Source organism: Hylobates moloch, unplaced genomic scaffold (genome assembly GCF_009828535.3).
Source record: "Hylobates moloch isolate HMO894 unplaced genomic scaffold, HMol_V3 SCAFFOLD_2, whole genome shotgun sequence".
Lineage (NCBI taxonomy): Eukaryota > Metazoa > Chordata > Mammalia > Primates > Hylobatidae > Hylobates > Hylobates moloch.
In genome coordinates this window covers 50,784,981-50,811,951 of record NW_026652277.1, presented here as the reverse complement: position 1 = coordinate 50,811,951, position 26,971 = coordinate 50,784,981, and the positions used below count along the sequence as shown (strand labels likewise).

Sequence of the window (26,971 nt, the reverse complement as noted above, 5' to 3'; positions counted from 1 at the left end):
CTAAAAAGTATACCAATAGTTGAATGGATTAATAATTGTGGTATGTTCTGGCAAAAGAATACTGAACAGCCCTGGAAAGAAAAACAACCATTGCTACATGCAAGACCACAGAGACTCTCACAGGTATAATGTTGGACAAAAGAAGTCAGAAGCAAAAAAGTAAATATGGTATGATTCCATTTATTTAAAGTTCAAAAACAGGCAAAACTAATCTATAGTGATAAGAGGTCTGAAAAGTGGTTGTCTTACTGGGGGGCACGAAGGAGTCTGCCAGGGCACTTGGAAAGTTCTAGATCAGATATGGATGGTGAATACATGGGAATATACAAAATGTATTGAACTAGTATACTTAAAAGCTGTATATTTTCTATATGTAGGTTATACTTTAAAGAAAAAAGAGATGTAAATTTTTTTAAATAAGATAATTATGAATATACCTATCAACATATGAAACTGACTGGAAACCAAAGAAGAAAGCCAACTAAGTTTTTGAGAGAGCTAGAGAGCCTAAGATGAAATGGACTGTGGCTGTTCAATGAGCAGGTAGTAGGCTAGGAAAGTAGCTCCTCCCCTAGGAAGGGCATATTCTCCAGTGCCGTCTTCACATGTGGCCAAGGAGAAGAACAGTAAGAGCAAGCCCTCTCAGAGCAATAACCAGTGGCCTGGGAAATTATCTCCTGGAAACAGAAGTGAGACCTAATCAAGGGTCATTGGCCTGCACAGGTATCAGGACTGTACAACCAGCAGCTGCTGCAAATGTCTAAATTTCCCCTTTCTGATGGGAGTAATTCCACCATTATATGTGGCATGTATGCAGGGTAGATAATTTGCCATGGAGAGGGTATGTAGAGCTGTCTCCATCTCCAGAGAAGCTACATCCAGAAATGATGTAGATACTCTCATAAGGTCCTCATCTTTGGGTTCAATGTCATGACTGGATAGTAACTCTATGAGGTGGATACTATTATTATCTCCATTTTAAGAATGAAGAGATGAAGGCTCAGAGAGGTTTAGTAATTTCACCCAGCATTACAGAGCTAATGAGTGCTGGAGGCAGCATTTTATACAGGCAATTTGGCTGCAGAGTCATCTAGTGGTTATAGAAGAACTGGAAATTTTATCATCTGGTGCTTTAAATAATATATATTATGTAACAATTAAATATTAAAATTAATATTACATAATATATTAATATTAATTAATATTACATAATATATATTAATATTAATTAATATTACATAACTTATGTTCACCAGTAAATACATAACTAATAACCCCATTTGATGTGTGAAAGTACATCATCATGTTCTTTAGAATCTTCAAAGATTTTTAAAAATACTTGAGAGAGCTAGGAGAATCATTGAGGAAATGATCATAAAAAGAATTTTGCCCACCAAGATGAAGAGTGGCCCAGGATTAAGGCTAGAGGAAGAAAGCCAGATGCCCTGGGATGGATAAGACTAGAAGCTTCACAGCCCTCGTTGGAGTCCTCTGACTTCTTTCCCCGTACAACTCTGTAAAGGAAGGTGAGCACGTTCTCTATCCTGAGTAAACCAAAGCACATCATCCAAAGGGCATCCCTTGCAGCAACAGAAGCAGTGCTTCCTTCTGCATGGAAGCACAACGAGGGCATGCAAAACATTTGCAAACCTACAGGATGCTTCCTCTGAGACACCTGGCAACAGCATTTGTAACAACTGAGTCCCAAATCACCTAAAGAGGTAATAAAAGAAGACCTCCCTCAAAACACCAGATCACCTTGATAACACTAGAGAGCCTCAAGATCTCTTCCTACCTGAACAATCCTGAGATTTCCAGAGCTAATGCACAATGACAGGCTCTGACTCAGCAAGGAGTGCCGCCTTTGTTAGACACCTTCTGCTTGCTCTAGGTGCTGACTTTCATGGCTCTCCAAAAGAAATGTAAAACAGTACTTTTGTTTTCATCCTTTTTCCACCTCTAGGACTGCATGGAAGAAAAGACTTTACCAGGAACATCTTTGCACAGAACACCAAGTGGAAACACATTCCTCATCAAAAGGACATGGCACCTGTCTTTCCCATGGAGACAGGTGGATGCTTGTGGCAGGACTTGGGGGAAGCAGCATGTCGCTGGCAAGGGCCCTCTGCAGTTCTTTCCACAGGCAACTTTGTTCAGGTGCTTTCGTGGCAAGCTGCCAGCCCAAAGGGCTAATTAATTGAAGGGCTCTCCATGCTAGAGATATTGGCCATTTTGACATCTCAGTTGGACACTTGAGCTCATGAAGGTTCAGCTTTGGAAGAGCAGCTCTGCCTTTATTACGTTTGATCTCCCCAGTGGGAAAAGCTAAGTGCCCACAGTTGCAATAATCATGTTAAGTACCAGTTTCCTTTGCCAAAAAAACAGTGTACTCTTTTCTTTATCCTTCCCTTGGGGAAAACTCCCACTGAGTCATTTACTGGGTTCTCTGCTTATCTTGCAATTCTACACCAGCAGCACCATTTTTTTTTTTTTCAACATATGTAGGCAGTCTGCACGGTCTGTGGTTTTAAAAGATAGCATTAAATTTAGGCTCAACCCCAAACAGAGCAGGACAGAGCTCAAGACCTTTTGTGACAATATTTAAAGCACTAGCAACTTGGTGAATTATTCTACTCATTTCCACAGAGCAGGCAAGTCTTTAAGAAGACCTCCCTCAAGCCCCTGACTCAGAATATAAATAGTCCACCAAGCAGCCAAAACCTATTCAGTAACCCAGGAATGCATTTAGATGTTGTCCCTGGTAAGAGTTTAAATGAAACAGGTAGAACAAGTTAGTGGCTCTCCCAGGGAGGGTTATTCACAACCTTTTCTCTGCTATAAAAGCATTTTATTTATACATTTATTATAGAGTTTACCCTATTGTGATTCATTGATCCAAGTAGTTTTATCTCCCCCAAACTAAACCATGAGCTCAGGGAGTCATTTATCTTTTATCTTCCAAATAATCCATGAGAGGCCATCAATATGTACTAATTAATTAATTTATGGAGTCTAGATGAATCCAAACCATCCTATCAACCAGGGCCTAAAGAAGATTTGAATAAATTTGGTGTATCTGTGAGAAGTCAGGTGGGGACATGAAAACAACTTATACCTTATTACTTGATGTGTTAAATCAAAAACAAAGGAAGAGAGGAAAGAGCGAGTAGAAAAAGCTCAATAGAGAAATAAAGAAGAAGCAAAAAAGAAAGAAAAGAGAAAGAAGAGATTGAAGTTATAGAGATGCACAACCTAGAAACTGTAATTGCAAAAATATCTTGTAATAGGTTATATCTATTTTAAAAAGCCAAATACAGGCTCTTTCCCCAACACAATGAACATTTTGTGGTCAAAGCCACGGTAATAGTGAAATGATAAAATGCTAAATCTTTTTGTTAATACTTGAAATTGATGTTTTTAAGCAACTACAATCTCCATAAATATAAGCGGGCTTCTGGCATCACACTAAATTTGCCTAATCTGACACTTATCTTTGCTTGAGCTGAGTAGAAATATAAAACTTAAACTATGAAAAACAGTTTGCATAAGAATTTGGTAATAGGTTCAGAGCTTGTCCAAAATGAGGGTGGAACTTAAGGATCTCTGGAGGCTTCAAACTTCACAAAATGTCACAAGATATGCCTCTAGCTGCCCAGACTTTTAAAATAAAATAGTAAAATTAGCAATGCTTTTGTGACTTTATGGTATGTCCTGAAATCTCCATCTTTTTGATACTGTTATTGTTACTGACAGAATTAAGAAAAGGCAACATGAAATATAGCCCAAGCAGGAAACATCACATATACAGTTCAGAGTATACTTTTGCCAATACATTTTACTGGAGTCAGATAACACTTTTAAAATATCATTACTTAATCTAACAGGGCCCACCCATTTTCTATACATATTTCAGCAATCTCATATTCTCAAAGCACTTTGCAATTGCCCCTTACCCAATTTATTACCAATATTTGAAGACCTACAGTATGCAAAATGTGATATATGTTAACTACTTTGCATACTTGTCCATAACAAAGGCCCAGTTTCTGTGGGAGCTTTGTAAGACAATATATTGAAATGGCACACATGGAGCTCTATAAAATACTGTACATTTTTCTTCAAAAATTGTTTTCAGTCCAGGTGTGGTGGCTTACACCTGTAATCCCAACACTTTGGGAGGTGGGTGGGTCATTTGAGACCAGGAGTTGGAGACCAGCCTGGCCAACATGGTGAAATGTCGTCTCTACTAAAAATACAAAAAATTAGCCAGGTGTGGTGACACACACCTGTAATCCAAGCTAGTCAGGAGGCTAAGGCAGGAGAATCACTTGAACCCAGGAGGCAGGGGTTGCAGTAAGCTGAGATCGCGCCACTGCACTCCAGCCTGGTGACAGAGTGAGACTGTCTCAAAAAAAAAAAAAAAAAAAAAAAAAAACTCCAGGCAAAACACACGACCTAACAAAATAAAATAATGCCATGATAGGCAAAAATCTCAGCCCTCACCACTTTCACCAGATTCAGCCATAAAGTTGGACATTTGGTTTCTAATAAGCAAATCTCATCTCACAATACCAGGCACTTCCTTCAATCTGCCTGAGCAAAAGAAAAAAGAAAAGGGACTAACCTGAGCAAACCCCTGCCAGGCGGTGTTTGATTCAATTCCTGCCACATAACATATATTTCAAAATGAATTAATAAGTAATATTAATATAATTAATGAGTATTCACTAATAAGTTGATCAAAAATAACTAAGAGCCTTCACATTGACCTGGAATGTTACTAACCATAAGTGAAAACTACTTTTGTTACCCTCTTGTGTTCTTTACAAGTGGTTAAAAAAATAACGTGGCCGGGTGCGGTGGCTCACGCCTGTAATCCCAGCACTTTGGGAGGCCGAGGTGGGTGGATCACCTGAGGTCGGGAGTTTGAGACCAGCCTGACCAACATGGAGAAACCCTGTCTCTACTAAAAATACAAAATGAGCCGGGTCTAGTGGCACATGCCTGTAATCCCAGCTACTCGGGAGGCTGAGGCAGGAGAATTGCTTGAACCCAGGAGTCGGAGGTTGCGGTGAGCAGAGGTCACGCCATTGCACTCTAGCCTGGGCAACAAGAGTGAAACTCCGTCTCAAAATAAATAAACAAATAAATAAATAACGTGAACTCTGGAGTCAGACAGCCTAGATTTGAATCTGGGCAGTCTGTATCTGACTACCAGGTGACCTTTAACAGGTTAATTAACCTCTTTGTGCCTCCATTCTATCATCTGAAAATAAAGATGGGAACAGAACATGCCTCATAAGGCTGTTGTGAGTATGAAATATATTAATCCCTAAAAAGAGTTTATTACAGTCACTGGCACATAATAAACCTTCAATAAATGTTAGCCTTTATTATTTTTATCCACCCAGCCACACTGGCCTCCTTACTCTTCTGTATATGCCCCAGGCACATTCTGGTCTTAGTGTTTTGCACTGGTTGTTCCCACTGCCTGGAGTGCTCTTCCTCCAAAGATCTGTGTAACTAACTCTTGCATCCCGTTTGACCAAATGATAACCTTCTCAATGACCACCCTATTTAAAACTGTAACATGTGCCTCCTCAAGAGCCTTCAAATCTCCTATTTTTTCTCTTCACATTCTAAGATACTATGTAATTAATTAATTTGTGTTTTGTATATTATGTCACTCCTGCCAATAGAATATATTCTGAGGAGACAGGATTTTTTTTTTTTTTATCTCTTTTAGTCACTGATGTGAACTGGTACTTGAACATGGTAGCTCCTCAAAAAATATACACTGAAAGCCAGCTCGGTGACATGCTTGTAGACTCAGCTACTCAGGAGGCTGAGACTGGAGGATGGCTTGAGCCAAGGAGTCTGAGGCCAGCCTGGGCAACATACTCCATCTCTTAAACACACACACACACACACGCTGTTAAAGGAATTACTGGCACTACTGTTACCACCACCACTATTTTCCATCATAGCAAGTAATGAAACCATAGAGTTTTAGAACTAGACATGACCAAAGAGGTCATCTCTAGGACAACTCCTTTTGTAAACACAGAAATAGCCCTCTCCCTGAAACACTGCATCCTGTTGACTCTGCCTTACCTGAGCCTGCAGGAGAATTCACAAGCCCAGGTGCACAGTCCATGGCAGGTAAGTCTGGGTCTCATAGTGCACCCGCTGCACTGGCTGCTTAGTCTAGCAGCTCTGAGGTCACCATTACATAGCTGTTCTATCTAGTGGTTAACATGAGCAATGATTTAGGAGATTATAGCAATCATCAAAGGGTGGAATTAAAATAATAAAGAAAAACAATAAACAGGAGGAGAGAAGGAAGGATTGCTTTTGCTCCACAGATCATTTATGTAAACAAAAGAAAAATCACAGAGCTAAGCAACTAAATCAGAGGTGGCAATTAGCTCAATTGTAGAATGACTTGGTGCCATTTTGAGCAAGAATAGCCACAGTGATCACTCTCAATTGAGGTAAATTAAGTATTCTGATTACTCCACTTTTATGAAAAAGAGTTGCCAGCCATTACAGAGATCCAATTTACATGAACTCTGCTCCATTTCTCATACTGACTCATCTTTTACGTTTTTTTCTGCTTCTTTTCACATCTAGCACATTTTGCTGTAAGAAAATAAGGGTTCTGCATCCACAGATTCCACCAACAGTGGATTGAAAACACAGTATCTGAGGAACATAGAACCCCTGGATTCTAAGGGTCAATTTTCATAGCCATGGTTTCCTCAGGGTGGACTGTGGAACTTGAGCCTCAGTGAATTTTGATATCTACAGAGGTCCTGCAACCAATACTGAGGGATCACTGTATCTCTATGAAAGCTCACCCTCCAGAATACATTATGTAAAATTAAATGTATGCATGTGTATACGTGCACGTACTTTAATAACTACTGCCCAGTCTTGATTATGTAAGATTCTGGAAAATCTGAAAGGAAAATAGGTAAAAGGAAGGAGAAAAAGTTGCTACAGTGCCCTTGAAGCTCAATAATATGGCAACCAAGCAGAAAAACTCTAGAATCACAAGGGAAACACAATTTATAGCCAAAAGGTCACCATAATATCTTCAGTACTTAACAAAGAAATGAGTGAAATCAAGTTAGTGATTACACAGCCAAACTTGGTAGTTTGTGGCATTTGCTCACAAAAAAAAAAAGGCAAAAAAAAGTGCTATTATTAAATGCCGTTTGCATGCACAGTTTGCAAGATTAGCAAGACTCTTTTATTTCTGTTCCCCCTTTAAACTATTTGGCTGTCTGGAATTGCTATGAGAAAAACCTGTGTTTTATCGGTAGCTTAAAATAGCCTTTTTAAGGTGTATGTGTGGGGAAGGGGGGGTTGTACTGCTAATTATTACTGTTTCCAACATATCCCTGAACCAGAGACTACAAAGGTCATATTCTTGAAACTTGTTTTCAGGCAGATGCAGCCACAATAATTACAGCTCAAAGAAGATCAGAGCAACATATTCCATGACATTTGCCCTTAACTACCTTTCTTATTAGCAATGATACTGCTACAGACAATGACTATATTATACATCCATGGATCTAAATGTGCTGTTTATTCTGAAGTGACAGTGACAATTACAGCAGCTGCCAGGAAGGAATAATGGGTATACTCTAGCATTGGCAGCGGTATGGTTAGCAGTAATGCCAATTCACAAAAAATCCCACACCCCAAAAGGCACCAGGTAATGCTACTGATGTGATTCTATTGCTAAAATTTAAAAATTGAAGTCATTAAACTGTACACTTAAGATCAATACATTTTACTGAATGTAAATTGTACCTTAACAAAAATACGATTATTACGTATTTCTTGATTCTGGCTTAGGGTGTTACATATAAAAATGCAATGCATTTCTTCTGACCATGAGACTATTTTCCACAATGAATTTTAATCCTATGAACTATGACTACTTGGTTTGACCTTGGGTATATGTGACTTTCCATATGAAAATTCCATTATCATAAGCTTAAGAATAAAAAATTCCTAGCCTAGGGATGTAATGCTATCACATGGAGGACCTCACCAGTATTCACTCTACTCAATTATCTCCATGGCTACTACACTGCAAGCAAAAAAGTGCACATTTCCATAGCACTTCATATTCATCAGCCCAAATCATCCATATGTTGAAATGCTTCCTTTCAATCCAAAGAAAAGCCCACAAATCCACTCCACCCACAGTATTGACTCTACCTGGCCCATACCACATTCATAAATGACACCTCCTCTAACATATTATAATGCTAATGGTCAAAAGAGATTAACGTTTAGAAAAAGCAATGGATATTTATTTGAGGGAGAGGAATATTTTGTATTTTATTTTGTACCTATAAGCAGGTAATAAGGTACTTTTTTCCTACCTGTGAATGTTCCAGCTGCTGGCATATGAAGACATACCAAGAGGGGACTCTTCCCCTTCCTTTCTTTTCTACCTCAAGCCTTACTCTGGAGGCCTTTGGAGAAATAATATCATGCCAAAGTTAGGAATTAACAAGCATTATTGAATGTCTACTATGTGCTCATAATTGTGTTAGGTGTTAGAGATAAAGAAAAGTAGATTCATTGTACAGTACTGTTTGGAAGGTTTTATGCTTCATTTATTAAGAAATGCATTGCTTCTATAGAACTGGAACTTATAACAAAACTGAACTTGAGTCTATTTCAACTATTAAGAATTATCTTAAGATTTAAAGAAGCATCTGAGGGTATTTATCCAGTGCAACTACAGTCTAAGTTTTTTCCAAATGCTAATGTTGGCCCAAGTCTACTGATGTACTTTCCTTGATATTGTTGCTCTGTTAGAGCAAAAAGATAAAGTTAGACTCAAAGCTACCAAGGCTCAGATCATTCTCGGCGAGCGCAGGGATGAAATAATAATGACGAACACCCACTGAGACACTGTTCTAAGAGTTTTACATGGATCCAAACAGAAATTCAATACTTACAACAATTCTATAGGTCAATATCATTCTTTGTCTCATTTTACTGATGAAACAAGTGAAGAACAAAGAAGCTAAGTAACATGGCTAGAATTGTAGAGCTCATGGGTAGTAGAGTCTCACAAATAAAGCCCTCAAGCCTGTGCTCTTAACCCCCACACCATACTGCCTCTCAGGAGAGCAGGGTGGAAAAATGCAACAATAAAAACCAAAGCCAGGCAGTAAGGCCTGAAAGGAGAGGACATGGAATCCAGAACCACAAATCCTTTTCCCAAACACTGCTAGTAGCTCTTTCTTTGTAGAGACAGTGACAGGAGAAGAGGGAGGAAAGGAGGGATGTGACGGGGGTGAAGGGAGGGGAGAAGAGTGTAGCACCTCCCTTCTCTTAACAGTGATGCAACTTCCCTTCCCATAAATTAGTGGCCTGTGTTGGCACATATGAAAAAAGATAGGAACTTTGCAATGTGTATATAACATCCTGTATCCAGCAGAGAGCCCTACAGCAAGTCAGCAAAAACAGCACTCTGCCAAAAATGAAACTTCACTGCTTCCAAAAATCTATTTTAGAAGTAAACAGTGTTTAAATTTGCTGGAAGTGATATTCTTTGCTGTGACTGCTCCAGAACATGGCATTCTGTCATTCCAGAGGAGAACTGAGGAATTTCCTCCCACTGACACGGCTGACTTTGTCTTCATGCCTTTTCTCAGGGCATGGGAAGAAGTCTCTGTGACCTACCAGCCTGAAAATTCTGCCAAGAGGCTGAGAGTCATGGGAATCTGCCCAACCGGCTTTGTGGAGGTCACTGAACACCATCTAGACATTAAAAGAGGAAGCCAGACACAATATAGTTTCAAAGGACTGTGACAGTAAATGTCTTAACCACTGATATTATTACCTTGAGTTGTGATTACCTAGAGACCTATTCATCAACATTGATGAAAAGGTTGAGCCTTCCAATAGCCCATTACATTCTCTATTCTTAGTTACCTCTTCCTGAAGGAAAATTACTTTGTCTATGTGAATGAAGCATTACTGATGTCTAGTAAAAATGAAAACTTCATCCAGCAGGCCAACGGACCACATGGGCACATTCTCTGCACACTTACACACTCATATCATTAGTAACAGCAAAGGGAACCCAAGTCAAAGCCAACATTTGAAAGGAAGAGATAACACGGTCACCAATAATCCCACAAAATTACACTGGCCAACAGACAGATTTTCTTTAGGAAATCCCAGATATTCTAAAACCAACACTCTTTTACACAATAGGAATACATTTTCTAAATATTGTCTCAACTATTTTTAAAAATCGTCTTTTAAATGAAATTTTTAAGCTATTTTTAAAAGTTGTCATTTATATGGATTAAGATATTAGAAGTTCAGGGAGAGACAGCAGGGGAAGACATACAGAGAGAGAAACAGAGCCCCCTCCCCCCACAAAAAGGTAAAATAAACCATCAAAATGGTAGCTGAAGTTTAAAAATAAGCTTCCAACCTCAGGAACCTATTTCTATGACTACATACAGGGACTCCAGATGGAATTCTAGGTTACCATATGTAGACAGAAATTACAGCAGGATGAAGCACAGCATTTTGATGCCAAACTGGAAACACCACTATTTTTTTCATTTCAAGTAATTTGTGAAACAGACATCCCTAAACTTTAATCCATCCCTGGGATTCATCCTTTCCATGACCCTCACCCCATCTATCACACTTACCTATCACTCCTATCCTACCTCTAAAATATGCCCTAGGGGTGGGAGTCACAAGACCTCGGAGAAGGGGTGAGGATATCCCTTTTGCACCTCCCCTGTACTTTCAAACAATTGAAACGCTGGAGGTTCAACAGTGCTATGTCAGAATGTTCCTGCACAAAAATTGCTGAGTCAAAATAACTGGGTCCAAATGTCCCGCACCAAGAGATGTAAAAATATCAAGATATAAAGATATAAACATCAATAACATAAAACAGGCGGCCTGAGACACTACGGAGCAGGCTTGAGGAGCAATCTGTGGTGTTCATCAACGCAACACACATCTTCTAGATGTGAGTTTTAGTTAAATAGCATAGGATGCAGAGGTTGTACAGGGAATAAATGAGAACATAGGAATTAGGCCTATCCTCTAAGAGTCTGACTAAAGCTTATTATGTGCCCTGGAGTAAGTCATTTCATGTTTCAGCACATTAGTTTTTTCCTCTGCAACATGTTAACAGTAACGACTGTCTTGCAATGGGAGGCACTCAATAAATAATTATTAATGAATGAGTGAATTAATGTATGTACCCTAGATGTTCCTAAGTTTTCCAAATTAAGGAATAAACTGGTCTTTGACTGAAAATAACAACAGGGGTTCTTATAACTCTATAAAGTGGTGTTTGGAGACAGGCCTTGGGGATTTGCTACCTCAGGCCAAACAAAACACTTCAATCTCCCCAGCTATCCATTAACACCTTATTTTAGTGTGGAAATTCCCTTCACGAGTAAATGTTGAGTATAAATATTCTTTTCTCAACTCCTATGAAAAGGGAAAAAAAGATTTTTCTAATAACAAACAAAATGATATTAGAATAATCTCATACCAATTGATAATCATGTATATAGCAGGATTGTTTCTAATAACAAACAAAATGATATTAGAATAATCGCACACCAATTGATAATCATGTGTATAGCAAATCCATTCATTAAATAAATGTTTACTGAGTTCTTACTACCTGTGAGGTATTGTTTTACTATACCTAACAGAATCAGTCATTGTTCCTTTCCTCTAAGAGCTGATAGTTTACGGGGAAGCTAGATCCATAAATATTTAAAATCCAAAGGGGAAAGGAGGTAGCAAAACACTAAAAGCAATGTTTCTGGCGTCAGACTGCCTGGATTCACATCGTGGCTCCAACACTTACTACTGGAGTGTCCTCAAGCAAGTTCCATAATGTTTGAAGGCCCCAATTGCTTTATCTGTAAAATGGTAATAGCAATTGCCTACCTTAGAGGGTTGTTATAAAAATCAAATGAAATAGTCCATGTCAAGCACTTCTCACAGGGCTGGGGACATGGTAAACTTTAGACAAAGTGTGTGATTGTTGTTAGATGTTATATTAAGTACAAAATATTACGAATCCAGTAGGTAAAAACTCTCATCTTTACTGGAGAAATCGAGATAGTCTTTGAAAAGAAAGAGACAATATAAGGGACCTCTCCAGGAAAGTGTAAAAGTTTTCCAGACAGACCAGAGGGAGAGGAAAGCATTCCAGAAAGAAGAAAAAGTTTGTACATCAGGCACAGTTATCCAAGATTTTCACATTCAGGAGCAGTCTGCTTAAGGCCTTTAGACTCCAGCTTCCAGTGCAGTACCAGGAGATGAGGGTGGAGAGAATGGGAATGACTTCTCAAGTTGAGTTGAGACTGGAGACAACGGGAATGGTAATGACTTCTCAAGAGGAGTTGGGATTTATTTTGAATAAAATTGAAATCCCTCAGATGTTTCTTAAGTACAGGTTTGTGAACCCAGAAAATCTGAGACAGGTCTCAGTTAACTTAGAAAGTTTATTTTCCCAAGGTTGAGGATGCACGCCTGTGACCCAGCCTCAGGAAGTCCTAAGGACCTGTGCCCAAGGTGGTTGGGATGCAACCTGGTTTTATACATGTCAGGGAGACATGAGACATCAATCAAGTACATTTAAGAAATACAATGGTTTGAAAGGCGGGACAACTCAAAGGGTGGCAGGGCTTCCAGGCTATAGATAAATTTAAACATTTTCTGACTGACAATAGGTTGAATTTGTCTAAAGACCTGGGATCAATAGAAAGGAATGTTTGGGTTGCGATAAGAGGTGGGGGAGACCAAAGTTTTATCATGCAGATGAAGCTTTTAGCTAACAGGCTTCAGAGGGAACAGGCTGTAAAATATTTGGATCAGACTTAAAGTCTGTGTTGATGTTAATGCTGGAGAGGTATAATGAGGCATGTCCCATCCCAGTTCTCTTCATGGCCTGAACCAGTCTTTCAGGTTAAGTTTTAAGAGCTCTGTCTGAGGAGGAAGTCCCTTTAGATGATTGGGGGACCTTAGAATTTTATTTTTGGTTTACAGATTTGACATAAACAGATGTGTTTGTTGTTTATTTGTTTTCCAGAAAATAACTTTCATTGTGTTTTGGAAAATAGAGTGAATATGGGAAACGTGGTACAAGAAAAGAGTGAGAAGGGAGTTGTTGGAACCTTCTAAAGGAGAGATGAGGAGGAAAGGGAAGAAACGAAAGGAAGATCCCAGGAATGCTTCAAAATGGAATTTACGGGATTTGACAGTTAGTTGGACGTGAGAAGTAAAAGAAAGGGAGAAACCAGGGATAATATTAAAGTATGGTGAAACTGGCCGGGCACCGTGGCTCACGCCTATAATCCCAGCACTTTGGGAGGCCGAGGCGGGCAGATCACGAAGTCAGGAGATAGAGACCATCCTGGCTAACACGGTGAAACCCCATCTCTACTAAAAATACAAAAAATTAGCCAGGCGTGGTGGCGGGCACCTGTAGTCCCAGCTACTCGGGAGGCTGAGGCAGGAGAATGGCATGAACCCGGGAGGTGGAGGTTGCAGTGAGCAGAGATCAGGTCACTGCACTCCAGCCTGGGTGACAGAGCGAGACTCGGTCTCAAAAAAATAAAGTGTGGTGAAGCCATTAACCAAAGTGGTGAATACAAGACAAGAATGTTCAGAATGTAAAAAAAATTCATGTACATTGGACACCGTCTGCGGACCGTGGAAAAGACCTCTAGTTAGTCAGCAGCATGGATCCTTGGCTCAGAAGAGATTTCATTATTTGTGACACAGACTCTAGAATAATTTTCTTTAGATCTCATTTGAACAAACTAGATTGCCCAGAGATTGCTGATCATGTGAATGGTGCTATCTATATAAAATATTATGGGGGAGTAGCTGTAGACTAAATAAATACTGTGAAAATAGTGTAACTTGACATTAATAATACATTTACCAAAGTCCCTCCTGATTTTTCTGCCTATAAAATAGAAAAAACAGTATTTGTGTAAACAACTTTAAATGTTTCTTTTTTAAATATTCTACCTCATGAATGGATAATATAGTTGTGCAGACTCAAAAAAGGTTGAACAATAATCCCACTTCCCTGCAAAAAAAAAAAAAAAAAGATAAATTGATCAGAGTCATCTGATGGTATGGCCACATTTTGGCTCCCTGCTTCCATAACTCTTTTTCGTTGTTGTTGTTGTTATTGTTGTTGTTGTTGTTGAGATGGTGTCTCATTCTGTCACCCAGGCTGGAGTGCAGCGGCCCAATCTTGGCTCACTGCAACCTCTGCCTCCTGGGTTCAAGCGATTCTCCTGCCTCAGCCTCCCCAGTAGCTGGGACTACAGGCACGTGCCACCACACCCTGCTAATTTTTTTGTATTTTTAGTAGAGATGGGGTTTCTCCGTGTTAGCCAGGATGGGCTCCATCTCCTGACCTCGTGATCCACTCGCCTTGGCCTCCCAAAGTGCTGGGATTACAGGCATGAGCCACCATGCCCGGCCTTCCATATTAACACATGAATTCTATCCCTTCTTCTTTCCTTCCTATTGCAGGGCAAGATGTGTCCCTCCATCCACGGGATAATTCCGTGCTTTAGGATCCAAAGTCTTCAATCCTCTCAATGATCTCACTCAGAGAATATTCCCCTCCTTCTTTGTGGATACTTATCCCTTTCTCTTCCTATTGTTTTCTTTCTTACAGCATTTAAACACACTCAAATGTCTCATTATTGTAAGATACCATATCTCAACCCATAACCCTACCCAACTACTCAATTCTCTCCTTCTTCTTGCAACAAATTGCTTTTAGAAGACTCTATTTTACCATTTTTATTTCTTTATCCCTACTAAGTCCATCTTGCCCTGCAATAGGAAGGAAGGAAGAAGGGATAGAATTCATGTGAGTAAAAGTTGTCAAAGCAGGGAGACATTTTTATTTCTTTATCCCAGCTAAGTCCCAGTCCCACTACAATCTGGCTTCTGTGTCCATCACTTCGATCTCAATAAAACCAACAAGCCTATTGTATTAAGAAAGCCAATGAATACTTTTCAGTCTTTATTTTACTTAATCACTTAGCAACAGTTTTGATACTTACGTCTACCTCTTTTTATACAGATCATGTTTTTATTGACTTGATTTCTCAGACATCACATTCTTCTGGTGTCTTCCAACCTCTGTGGCTTCTCAGTTTCCCTCTTCCCTCCAAAATCCATAGTCTTCTCCCAGCTCTTACATGTTAACTTTCCTCAAGACTCGTGAAAACCTTCTTCCTTTTCACCTTACACAACCTCTATGGGTAATCTCATCCATTCCCACTCTTTCAATCATTCTCTCTATGCATATTCCTCTCATATCCATATATCCAGCTCAGAATGCTTTCCTCAATTATAAATCGAAATGTCCAGCTGTCTGCTAGTCATCCTTACTAGATCTTACACATACCACCAAAATGACATATACCATTGTGAACTCATCAACTTCTTCCCTAAATGTGGTCCTCTACTAGTGGTTCCTGTCTTAGAAAATAGCACCAATATTCTGACACTAGCTGATGTCAGAAATCAAAGAATTGTCCTTAGCTACTTCCTTTCCCATAACCAAACTATCATACACTGTTGATTTTGAGAAATACTCAAATGTTTCTTGATTCCCCTCTGCCATTATTCTGATCCTGGCCACTATCATCTCTTGCCTAGATTATAGCAGTAGCCTTATAATTAGACTTCACATCTAAATCCTGCTTCTTGTGTCCTTCAGTAACCAAGTGATCTTAAAAATCATATCATGGCACATACACCTACTTTCCCAAATTCAAGCCCTTTAAAAATTTCTCATTACCCTGAGAACAATTTAAACTCTTAATATAGTTGTACCAGGACCTCATTGCTCATCTTTTCCAATTCAAGTTGTCATTTTTCAGGCGCTCTGAATTTTGTATGGTTCTCCCCCTCACCTATAGACATTCACACGTGCTGTTCTGCCACCATTTTGTGCTCATGGAGCCAAATCTCATTCATTCTTTGGATCTCTGCTTGAACATCATCTCTTCAGGGAAATCTTCCCTGACCCCTTGATTAGGTTAGGTTCTCCTGGCATGGGATCCCATGAACTCTCAACTTAAAAAAAATGATATCATCCATCACAATTTTGCTAATTACTTTATTAATGAATATCTATAAATTCTATGAGGGTAAAGATCATACATATGTGATTTGTTCATCATGACAGTCCGATGCATGTCACATAGCAGATGTTCTGTGAACATGTGTTAACTGATTAGATAGATAAAATTGAAGTCATAGAAACTGACCATGCTATGTTGATTTGTGTATGACAAAAACCAGTTGATCAATAAAGGAAAGCATAAAAGTATGATATATTTATATTATGAAATGTTATATAGGTATTGAGAAGAATAAGTTAATCTGCATGGGCTGAACTGGAAAGATGTTGATAATATATTCTTAATTAAGATGGTATGATCATAAGAATGAGACTTCTATATAGTATGTGCTGACATATCTGCATGGGAATAGAGAAAGTGTGGAAGGATGAATACAAATTTGTATTATTGGTTACGTCAGGAGGATAGGGTATAAAAGAGACTAACTCATTAAGAATAAATATTAGTTTTATAATTAAAGAAAATGTAAAAAAGGTTTACTGAAAAAAATCTCAATACTGTTTTTATGGCTGACCATAGCTATGTATTTATTCATAGGATTGTCCAAAGGGAACATACCTAGGAAGGAATCTAAAGGAGGCAGCTATTGGCTCAGTAGAATAAAGAACTTGCTAACACTATGGATTGTCTCCCTAGTGCATATTAGTGTGCCTGACACATAGTCAGGCTCATTGGGTTCCCTGACAATAGAATATTCAGTTAAGAGGTAGAGGTCCATCTATAATGATATCAGTGGCAGTCCCACCCCAGTAAAAAGGTGAGACTAGAAGTCTCAAAGAAGTCCTTCTCATTCTCTAAGATCTATAATTCTTTTTTTTTCTTTTTTTTTTTGAGACGGAGTCTCACTTACTCTGTCATCCAGGCTGGAGTGCAGTGGCGCGATCTCAGCTCACTGCAACCTCCACCACCTGGGTTCAAGCAATTCTCCTGCCTCAGCCTCCCGAGTAGCTGGGATTACAGGCACGCACCACCACACCTGGCTAATGTTTGTATTTTTTTTAGTAGAGATGGGGTTCCACCAAGTTGGTCAGGCTGGTCTTAAACTCCTGACCTCGTGATCCACCCACTTCAGCCTCCCCAAGTGCTGGGATTATAGGCGTGAGCCACCACGCCTAGCCAAGATCTATAATTCTAAAAATAATACACGGTTTTCATTCTCAGGCAGCATACAACTCAATGCAGAGAACAAGACAAATATAGCATAATTCAGTGAAGATGGAGATGTAATAAAATAGATTTTAAAATTATCCAAATAATTAAATGAATGGTACTTAGAGCAGTAGGCCCTCACACCACCTTTAAAGGTAAGTAACTCTGCTACTTACTTCCATATCAAGCAACATTAGAAACAGAAGCAGCACAGCAGACAATGCCATAATATGAAATCTTAAGAAATGCCTAGGAATTATATATTATGCACAGGTCAACTCTATATGCAGCTGGTTTTCTGTATCAATAGATAGTGTCAAAGAATTTGAGTTGTTTGGACTATGAAGCCACTTCTCTTCCCCCCAAAAGGAGAATATCTAGCTAAATCTGAGACTAAAGAGGTGGATAAACATTACCCCTGGCCTGCAAAAGCCAGGAATTAGACACAAGGCTATAGCAGGGAGTCTTCAAAGTTAATCTATTACAGGGATGTCTTCCATCAGATGCTCGTGAAGCTAATCCTTTTGCAAAGCATGACAACTTCTCAAGATTGACTGCGGTGAATCCAAACCAGATTTTTATGCTATATGATCAGCTTTCAAAATACAAAATTATTTTTACATTAGGTTTACATTTATTATATTTAAATTTGCAAACAAAGATATAGAAGCCTGCAATGCAGTTTATACAGCATTCCCTAAACTCCCCTGATGCTCATCTGCCAGGATAAAGTATCAGATAATAGTGAGATGTAAATATATGGAATCAGAGCTTCTCTTCAACAAAATACTGTCATATAATGGAGTTTCCCACATCCTTAAAGTAAACCATTCACATTTCCATCTCTAAAGAAAGACAGCCATAATATTCCACCAGAACATCCCCACTGATATCACAGCTTTTCATTCGAATATCACCAACTCTGAAGCCTTTATTACTCTGACAGCAGGCTGGAATTCTTGGATGCTGACTTACCTTTTTGCAGTCAGATAAGGACTTCTCACTGGCCAATGTGCTTAAAATGGTGCTCTACAAAATAGGAAGATGGAAAACACTTTAGAACTGTTAACATATAATGATATTGACCCTTCCATGTTCATTTCCAATCCAAGGTAGGCACTACCTTCTGTGTCCCCCACTGATTTCTCTGAATTTTAAAATGTGTCTGCCCTTCACTATTCCCAAAGCTACTCTACCCAAGCTGGAACATTCATTATGGGCCAAGAACCATTCAGTGAGGTAAGGATTCTTAGTTATTTTCATTTTACAAACAAGGTAACGAAAGCACAATTAGGTTAATTGCTATATACCTTGGACATAGTTAGGTCAGGAGGCAAAGCCATCTAACTCCAGAACCCACCTCCAACCACACATGATCTTCTATCTTGAAGAGATATGTGCATAATGTTAGAGTCCACTATGCCCAATCTTTCAAATGACAGCTGTTATGAGCCCAAGTGGGAGAGTGGAGCTTCTGCCTATGTAAGAGATTTGTGAGTCTGAACAACACCAGGGCTTACTATCTCCTTTCTACTTGCTTTAATGCACTCACTCTCCCTGTGGTTGACTTCTCACACATTTGTATGTATACTTGTTTGGCCTGATGTATCACTCAAAAGGCACTGCAACATTCAAGGCTATATTGGGATTTACATGCAAGTATGTTCCCTTCGGACAATCCTGTGAATAAATACATAGCTATGGTCAGCCATAAAAACAGTATTGAGATTTTTTTCAGTAAACCTTTTTTACATTTTCTTTAATTATAAAACTAATATTTATTCTTAATGAGTTAGTCTCTTTTATACCCTACCCTCCTGAGGTAACCAATAATACAAATTTGTATTCATCCTTCCACACTTTCTCTATTCCCGTGCAGATATGTCTGCACATACTACATAGAACTCTCATTTTTATGATCATACCATCTTAATTAAGAACATATTATCAACATCTTTCCAGTTCAGCCCATGCAGATTAACTTATTCTTCTCAATACCTATATAACATTTCATAATATATCATACTTTTATGCTTTCCTTTATTGATCAACAGGGTTTTGTTCTTTTATTGTTGCTGTTTCTTGTTTTCTTTTGTTTGCTATTGCAAAGTGTGCTGCAATAAACATGCTTGTATATGGCTGGAAAATTTAGTGTATATAAACTGTCTCCTACTCTCTGCTCATATAACATCATAAAAATATTTACCACCTCACCTAAGGTTTTGGTTTGCTTTGTTTTTTGTTTGTTTGTTTGTTTTGCAATAAGCATGTAAGAAAGCTAAGGATCTAAGTCAGCACATATTCTAGGTCAAAACAACATGTAGTATTAAAGGACAGAAAAGATAGAATGTGAATACACATATAAAAACGCATCTTTAATTAAAAAAATTAAGTTCAAGGTTTAGGTTAGATGTAATCTCCAAGTTTGGTTTGCTGGCCATTTTTATTTCATTTGAGAGGGAAGGGATAAATGTTACTGGGAAAATTTGAATTAAAAAGGGAAAACAGAAAGAAGGGAAGAATTCTGGTGGCAGAAGAAAAGAGGAAAGGCAAAAGATAAAAAGACGGACAAAATGAAAAGTTCATAAAAAACAGGCACAAATAGCAAAATTGTCAAACAATTAACAAAGAAGAAAATGGTTTCCATAGAGAAGCAGTCATCCTCGCTCAAAGAGAATGAGGGCACATGATGCATTCTTGTTACCATGATCTATCCTGTTGACCTAATTTTAGCCCTGAAACACAGTAGCAGGTGGTGAAAGGACAGGTATAGCCCTGCAAATTTCATGTCCTCTTGCTCTTTGTGCTGCCAGGTATATCTTAGTTTCTCTCATTTCTGTATTGCATCGGGATGTAAGAAATAGTATTCTTGCTGGCTGTTCAAAGATTAGGGCAGGACAGAGAGAAAAGCCAAAGAACCACGCAGCTCTCCACATGCTACCGTGAACCACCCCACCCACAATCTTCCCATCAGATGTCTTCCTCATGACTTTTCATCATATTTACTCATTTGTACACATGAGCACTGTGTCATGAGAGAGGTCTCAGTGTTGATTCCCAGATTTCTGCTCCAAGAAGGTAAAGACCCATTGAAACTTGGTCATTGCAGTAGTTCCATTACTAGCCCAGTGCCTGGCACAAAGAAGATAACCAATAAATATGAACTGAGTAGATGCAAAAGAAAATAACATCGGGCAAAACTGCAATCCTTATCCCAAAACACTTCTTTGGAAGCACCGTGCTGGAAAAGCAGCCTCACACGAAACACCATTATAAAGTGAAGCTCAGGGATATAGGAAAGAAGAGAGATAAAAGACTTCTAAATAATGGTAAAATACACCTTCTATTTAGCATAAAGCTGTTGTCTATTTTCTGCTTGGTTTGGCTAAACCAGGCTTTTTCAGTGATGGCCTGTGAATGTTTTTGGACTAGATAACTCTTTGTTTTGAGGGCATGTGGGGACACACTGTGCACTGTAGGGGGTTCTGTAGCATGTGTGGCCTCTACCCACCAGATGCTACTGACGATCTCCACCTATCTCAGTCATGACAAACAAAAATGTCTCCAGACATTGCTAAATGTTCTCTAGGGGGGAAAACTGCCCACATTTGAGAAAACTGGTCTAAACCCTAAAGGGGCTAGTTATAGAAATGACCCTGATTCCCTGGCTAATGCAACTAAAATTTTTTTCCGGGAAATGCAAGTCCAGTGGTGAAAATTTCTCTGCTCAACCCTGAATTCAAGTTTCATTCTCTGTCTGAAATGGAACTCAGAACATAGGGAGGACCCACTCTCCAGCTACTGAAGAGTCCATGTGGGGGCAACTCAAGAGACCATAACTGCATTTTTAAGTAAGCTTAAGATGCACGAGCACTGCCACCCTGGGGAGAGTAAATTAAGGAGCATGTCTAAGAATTTGGACATTAGTGCCATAGCCCCAGGAGAAATGATCTTCAGTTAAACAATACCATTCAACCTTTGAGAACAGTCTCAGGTGACCTAAGAAACATGTTTGGAGGAAAATTTAGAATCAGAGATGGGTGAAATTAGCCTCAGTAAAAAATATATATATATACATAGGTAATTTTAAATGTTGCATTTGTAGAAAGGAAACACTTTAGCCAAAGGGCAAACATATGCAAAATCTCAAGACTTGGAATGAGTGTGAAAGAGGGGTGGCACGGGTCAATGAGAGTCCATCTCCTTACTTTAGCCATTTTCTAAGGGGAGTTTTCGTATACACTTGGTCAGTCTCAATTCATTCTCTGCTTCAAAAGACTTTAACTGGCATTCCAGTTTACTAATTGCAGCTATTGTGAGTGACTTTGGGTGGGCTTTCTAAATCTTCCAATAACATGTTCACCTTAATTACTGAAAATGAAAGACTCAAAACATGGTGACTTGGCCATGCTGTGACTTTCTTGATGATTGTATCAATATTTTTCTACTAAAAAGGAAACTCCTAATGAGTCACCTCCACCAAAGTTGGTATGATGCTGAGTTTGTCACAGTAGCACAAGCACAATAAAGCACAAGTGACTTTTTTAGAGCATTGACTCCTAACCTTGTTAGTGGGGTGACCAACGTGAAGTGAACAGTATTATAGTATTATATACATGGACAGTTTTAGCAATTTCCCAAAAAGAATTTAGATAGGTGAGACCTCTCTTTTGACCATTTATTAACTAATGCCTGACATTTCACTTATTAGAGCTCTGTTTTTAGCACAAGGCTTTGATTCATAATAGACAAACTCATGAGGGATGTTAAGATATTGGGGGGGGGGTGTCACGGCAGAAGGGAAAACTGGACACTTCATGTATTATAGTTCATTGGTCTATTATACCTGAAAGGGAATGAGTTTATCAGATCCCTTCTAAAAGCATATTGTTATACCTTGGAGTTTTGGGGGTTTTTTTTAATAATTTTTTTTTTTTTTTTTTGAGATAGAGTCTGGTTCTGTCACCCAGGCTGGAGTGCAGTGCCACAATCTTGGCTCACTGCAACCTCCGCCTCCTGGTTTCAAGCGATTCTTCTGCCTCAGCCTCCCGAGTAGCTGGGATTACAGGCGCCCACCACCACACCCGGCTAATTTTTGTATTTTTAGTAGAGATGGGTTTCGCCATGTTGGACAGGCTGGTCTCAAACTCCTGACCTCAGGTGATCTGCCCACCTAGGCCCCCCCAAGTGCTGGGATTACAGGTGTGAGCCACCACACCCGGCTTGTTTTTTAAATAATTTCAAAAGCAAATTTTGATAGGAGAGAAATGAAGACTTAAGTCATGAGGATATTGGACACTCATAGTGATGGTAAGCAATCTAAAGACACAGGTCACAGGTTAGGTTCCCTAAAAAGCAGACTGTGAAATGGAAATTAGCAAGCAGAAGCTTTATGAGGAAGTGTTCCTGAGATCACCGCTTATAGGAGGATAGGGAAGGATGTGGGATAGAGAAGATAAAGAAGTTGGACCATGGTGCAGACTCAACAAAAATTTCATCCAACAAAATGGAGAGCTCAGAAGCAGGTTAAACTCATCCCAAGCTGGAGTGAGACAGAGGCCTGCCCTGGGAAGGCAGCATGATCCTGGGCAACGTGACTGTTTCCAGCCAAGAGCAATTTCCTGGGAGGACTGATAGCTGAGGGCAGTCAGCTGGCAGGACTCCTGGCAGCAGGGAGCTCTGTGCACAGCATTGCCAAGTCCACTACAATCTACTTTACTTTGACACACTTTTACCAAGGGCAGATCCTGGCTGTGGCTGATTGACTCTAGTTGAACATGACCCCATATTATAGTTAAAAGTTTGCTGGCCTTTTATGATAAAGCCTTTGGACAGAAAAGCAAATTTGCTCAGGAGTCTAGGGCCTAATTCTTGTCCCTTCTTAACAGACCTCCTTGTGAGCTTAAAGTGGATCACTGGCCTTGGGGTCCTGAATTTTTCACTATGAAGTGAGGAAACCCATATTCATTTCCTTTTAGGTCATGAGAGCCTTGGCCAATTTGAAGAAAGTGGATCTGATTTTATCAGACACATTGTTTGGAAATCAATGAGCATACTGCTTAGTTCTTTCTTCATCCTCTGATACAAGAACATATCTGACTAAATAACATGGTCAGCTCCTGATTATCTACAGAGGGGAAGAGAATTTCACAGATGAATTTGGGTTCTCCAGAGAAACAGAACCAATAGGATATATAGAGATATGTAAGAGGAGATTTCTTATGAGAATTAGTTTGTGTGATTATGGCAGCTGAGGACTCCCACAATGTGCCATCTGCAGCCTGGAGACACAGGGAAGCCAGTGGTGTAATTCAGCCCCCGCCTGGAGGCCTGAAAACCCAGAGGAAGGGGGAGGGAGGCCACCAGCGTAAGTCTGAAGGCCCAAGAATCAGGAGCTCCAATGTCTGAGGGCTAGAGAAAACGGATGTCCAAGCCCAAACAGAAACGAATTCTGCCTTCCTCTGCATTTGTGTTCTATTTGGGCCTTCAATGGATTGGATGATGCCCACCCACCTTGGTGAGGGCAGATCTTCGCTCAGTCTTCTGATTCAAATGCTCATCTCTTCCAGAAACAACTTCATAGATATAGCTAGAAATAATGTGTTACCAGCTACCAGGGCATCCCCTTAGCCCAGTTAAGTTGACATGTAAAGTTAACCATCACAACGGGTGATTCACAAAAGCATAACTTAACAAATGCCTTTATATTTGACTTTGAGATACATTAGTGGTTAATTTAGAAGACAGGTACTTCAACATATCTTCCCTAAATTAACATTAATAACTGTTTGTAGAAATATTCCAAGTGGGCAGAAAGAGAAAATTGACCTAAAAGGAAAAGTGAACTGGGATTAAAAAAAAAAAAAAAAAAAAAGTCCCTATTATAAGTCCTTAGACAGAGAGCCCACAGATAGAAGACCAGTAATTGCTGGCTCATTTAGTCCAGCCTACAAAAACAGGCTTCCAGAAGGTGTGTTGCTTACCCAATTCTCACTGGTGGAGATGTTTTTGCAAAGTGATTGAGCACTGAAAAGAGACCTCATATATTCTTTCTAAAAATTAATTAATTTGTTTATTTTGAGATAGAGTCTCATTCTGTCACCCAGAAAGAAGTGCAGTGGCTCAATCATGACTCAATGCAGCCTTGATTTCCCGAGCTCAAGCAATCCTCCCACCTCAGCCTCCCAAGTAACTGGGACCAGAGGCATGCATCACCATGCCTGGCTAATTTTTTTTTAATTTTTTGTAGAGATGGAGTCTCACTATGTTGCCCAGGCTGGTCTCCAACTCCTGGGCCAAGTGATCCTCTCACCTCAGCCTCCCAAAGTGCTGAGCACTTTTGATTGCAGGTGTGAGCCACCACAACCACCCAAATCCATATGTCCTATACTCGTTTTTCTAAGAGACAGTTTACCTCTCAAAGGTATTACAATGTTGTTTATTCCCATTAAACTCAATTTAGAGAAAGAAACAGAAGTAAATCTATTCTATCTCTACTGTGTCAATTTCTGTTATGTAATGCTTATAACTAACTAAGATTTACATTTTTCAAACAGCAAACATCTGACACTTCATTAAATTGGAACAGTCATGTGCAAGAGAATTGCTTAAATATTGAATTATAAAATTAAGAAATTCAGAAATTGAATCTCCAAGATAGCAATATTATGAAATTTTATTTCAAGTATTATTTGTTCCTTTATGTATGTATGTATCTGTGTTTGGGTGTGTTTTTCACTCTCAGCCAGATACCACCAGACAGAGGCCAGGTAGGTTTGATGAATGGTCAAATACAGTTGAAAGCTAACAGCCATTTAAAGGAATGATGTCTGCATAAAGCATCTCCATTTGATACCTTGCACCTCACAGACACAATGGATGATTTCTTACTCATTGGTAGATGTCAAGACTAAACCTATCACATTACTAACAATTTGGAAGTCTCTTACACTTGAATCAATGAGTCCCCAAAGAGCACACTACTTGGATGCTTTCTTAGACAGTTTAGCCAGCCAATTCTAGGATTTCTAGACAAAGTATGAATTTCCATTAGGTCTTCATGCTTTAGTAGACTAGTATTGATGGATATACACTGGATACAGTGGTATTCCCTCCAGGCAAAGTATGGCATTCACATTTATTTTTTTTAAAAACTGCATAATTATAAAACATCAGCCAAAGGAAAAAACATACCACCAAATAAATGATAAAATTACAGTGTTTTCTTGTAGTCCATGAATACTGAAAATTTCAATTAACCAAGTGAAAAGCCATTGAATGTGCCAGCAGGATTTATAGCCCAGACTAATGACCATCATCTGCATCCTATTTAGCTAATGAAGGCTTGGAACACTTGTGGATAATTAAGGGAAAGCTGATGGGAGGAAATTCAGACTACTGAAAGATCAAATCTATTTATGTCTGCATTTAAAACTAAACATATCTAATAGTTCACTCAATCAAGCCATAATGTCTGTTCATCTGGGATAAGATAGATGCTCAGAAGTTAAGTAGCTTGGTTAGCTCCCCAAACTCCAAATTCATTCCTCCTTCATTCATTCAATATCCATCTATTGAATACCTACCACGTGCCTCTTCCCTTGTGAATCAACATGACAGTACCATGATCTGCCTTATGTTTTTCCCACAACTTCCCCTTTTCCACCTTCATTAAATGCACCGCTCTGGTTTTCACTTTACCCATGTAACTATTGTCCGCCTATCATAACAGACATGGCGCGGCTGCAATCCAGGGGCATGATGGGAAACACAGGGTGCACAGCAAACACCTGGCTTTTTCTCAGACCTGGCAGAGCAGGGGCAGGCCCCAGTCTAATTAATAGATGTGTGTTCATCTGAGGAAGACTAAGGATGTTAGAAAAAAGACAAAAACCTGATATTCAGAAGTAGCCAGAACAGGAACCAAGCTCAGAGCAGCTCTACTGAATTTCACAGAATAGTTTACTAGTCATCTCATCCAACTGTTATTTTCTCACTTAGGGAACACCTTAAAACTCCCTCTCTGGACCCCTACCAAAATACCTGATTCATTTGTGTTTAGCAAAGATGGTGCTTCAAGAACCTGCAATCCTAGGATCTTTTCCTATGCTGAAAAATGGCAAACATCGGTGGCAGGCATGTTGTGACAGCTCAATCTTAGGGGCACACATTTATGCCTACAGAACTCCTTCCATATGGGAAAGGAAGCTCGGGTGAAAAAACATCAGCACATCAGAGCCTACCCATATCCAGCTGGGCATAGCTGTAAGCCAATGGAGCTCAAACTTCAGAGGCATAAGAATCACCTGGAGAGCTTATTAAAACACAGATTGCTAAGCCCCTCCCCCAGAGGTTCCAACTTAGAAGGGATGGGGTGAGGCCAAAGGATTTGCATTTGTAACACATTTCCAGGTACAGCTGATGCTCGCAGCCCTGGAACCTTACTTTGAGAACCAGTAGTCTAAGCTATACCCAAATCAAGTTAACATCAATGATAACTATGCCTTTTACAGCCTCACAAAAGAAGAAAATGTCTCTGGAATTTCCAGAGCATAATTTTAATTAGTAACTATCCTAATGATACCTCCTGACATTTATCATTT

The 26,971-nt window shown here is 39.3% G+C and overlaps 1 protein-coding gene across 1 annotated transcript in view; it reads right to left on the bottom strand.

The window, feature by feature from the left end:
• The window catches only part of RASGEF1B (RasGEF domain family member 1B), a 632,849-nt gene that overhangs the window by 392,852 nt on the left and 213,026 nt on the right, over nt 1-26,971 (bottom strand). The window contains exon 3 of the mRNA XM_032149109.2: nt 18,345-18,398. Coding sequence (XP_032005000.2) covers nt 18,345-18,398 — 54 coding nt within the window. The remainder of the gene's footprint in view (nt 1-18,344; nt 18,399-26,971) is intronic.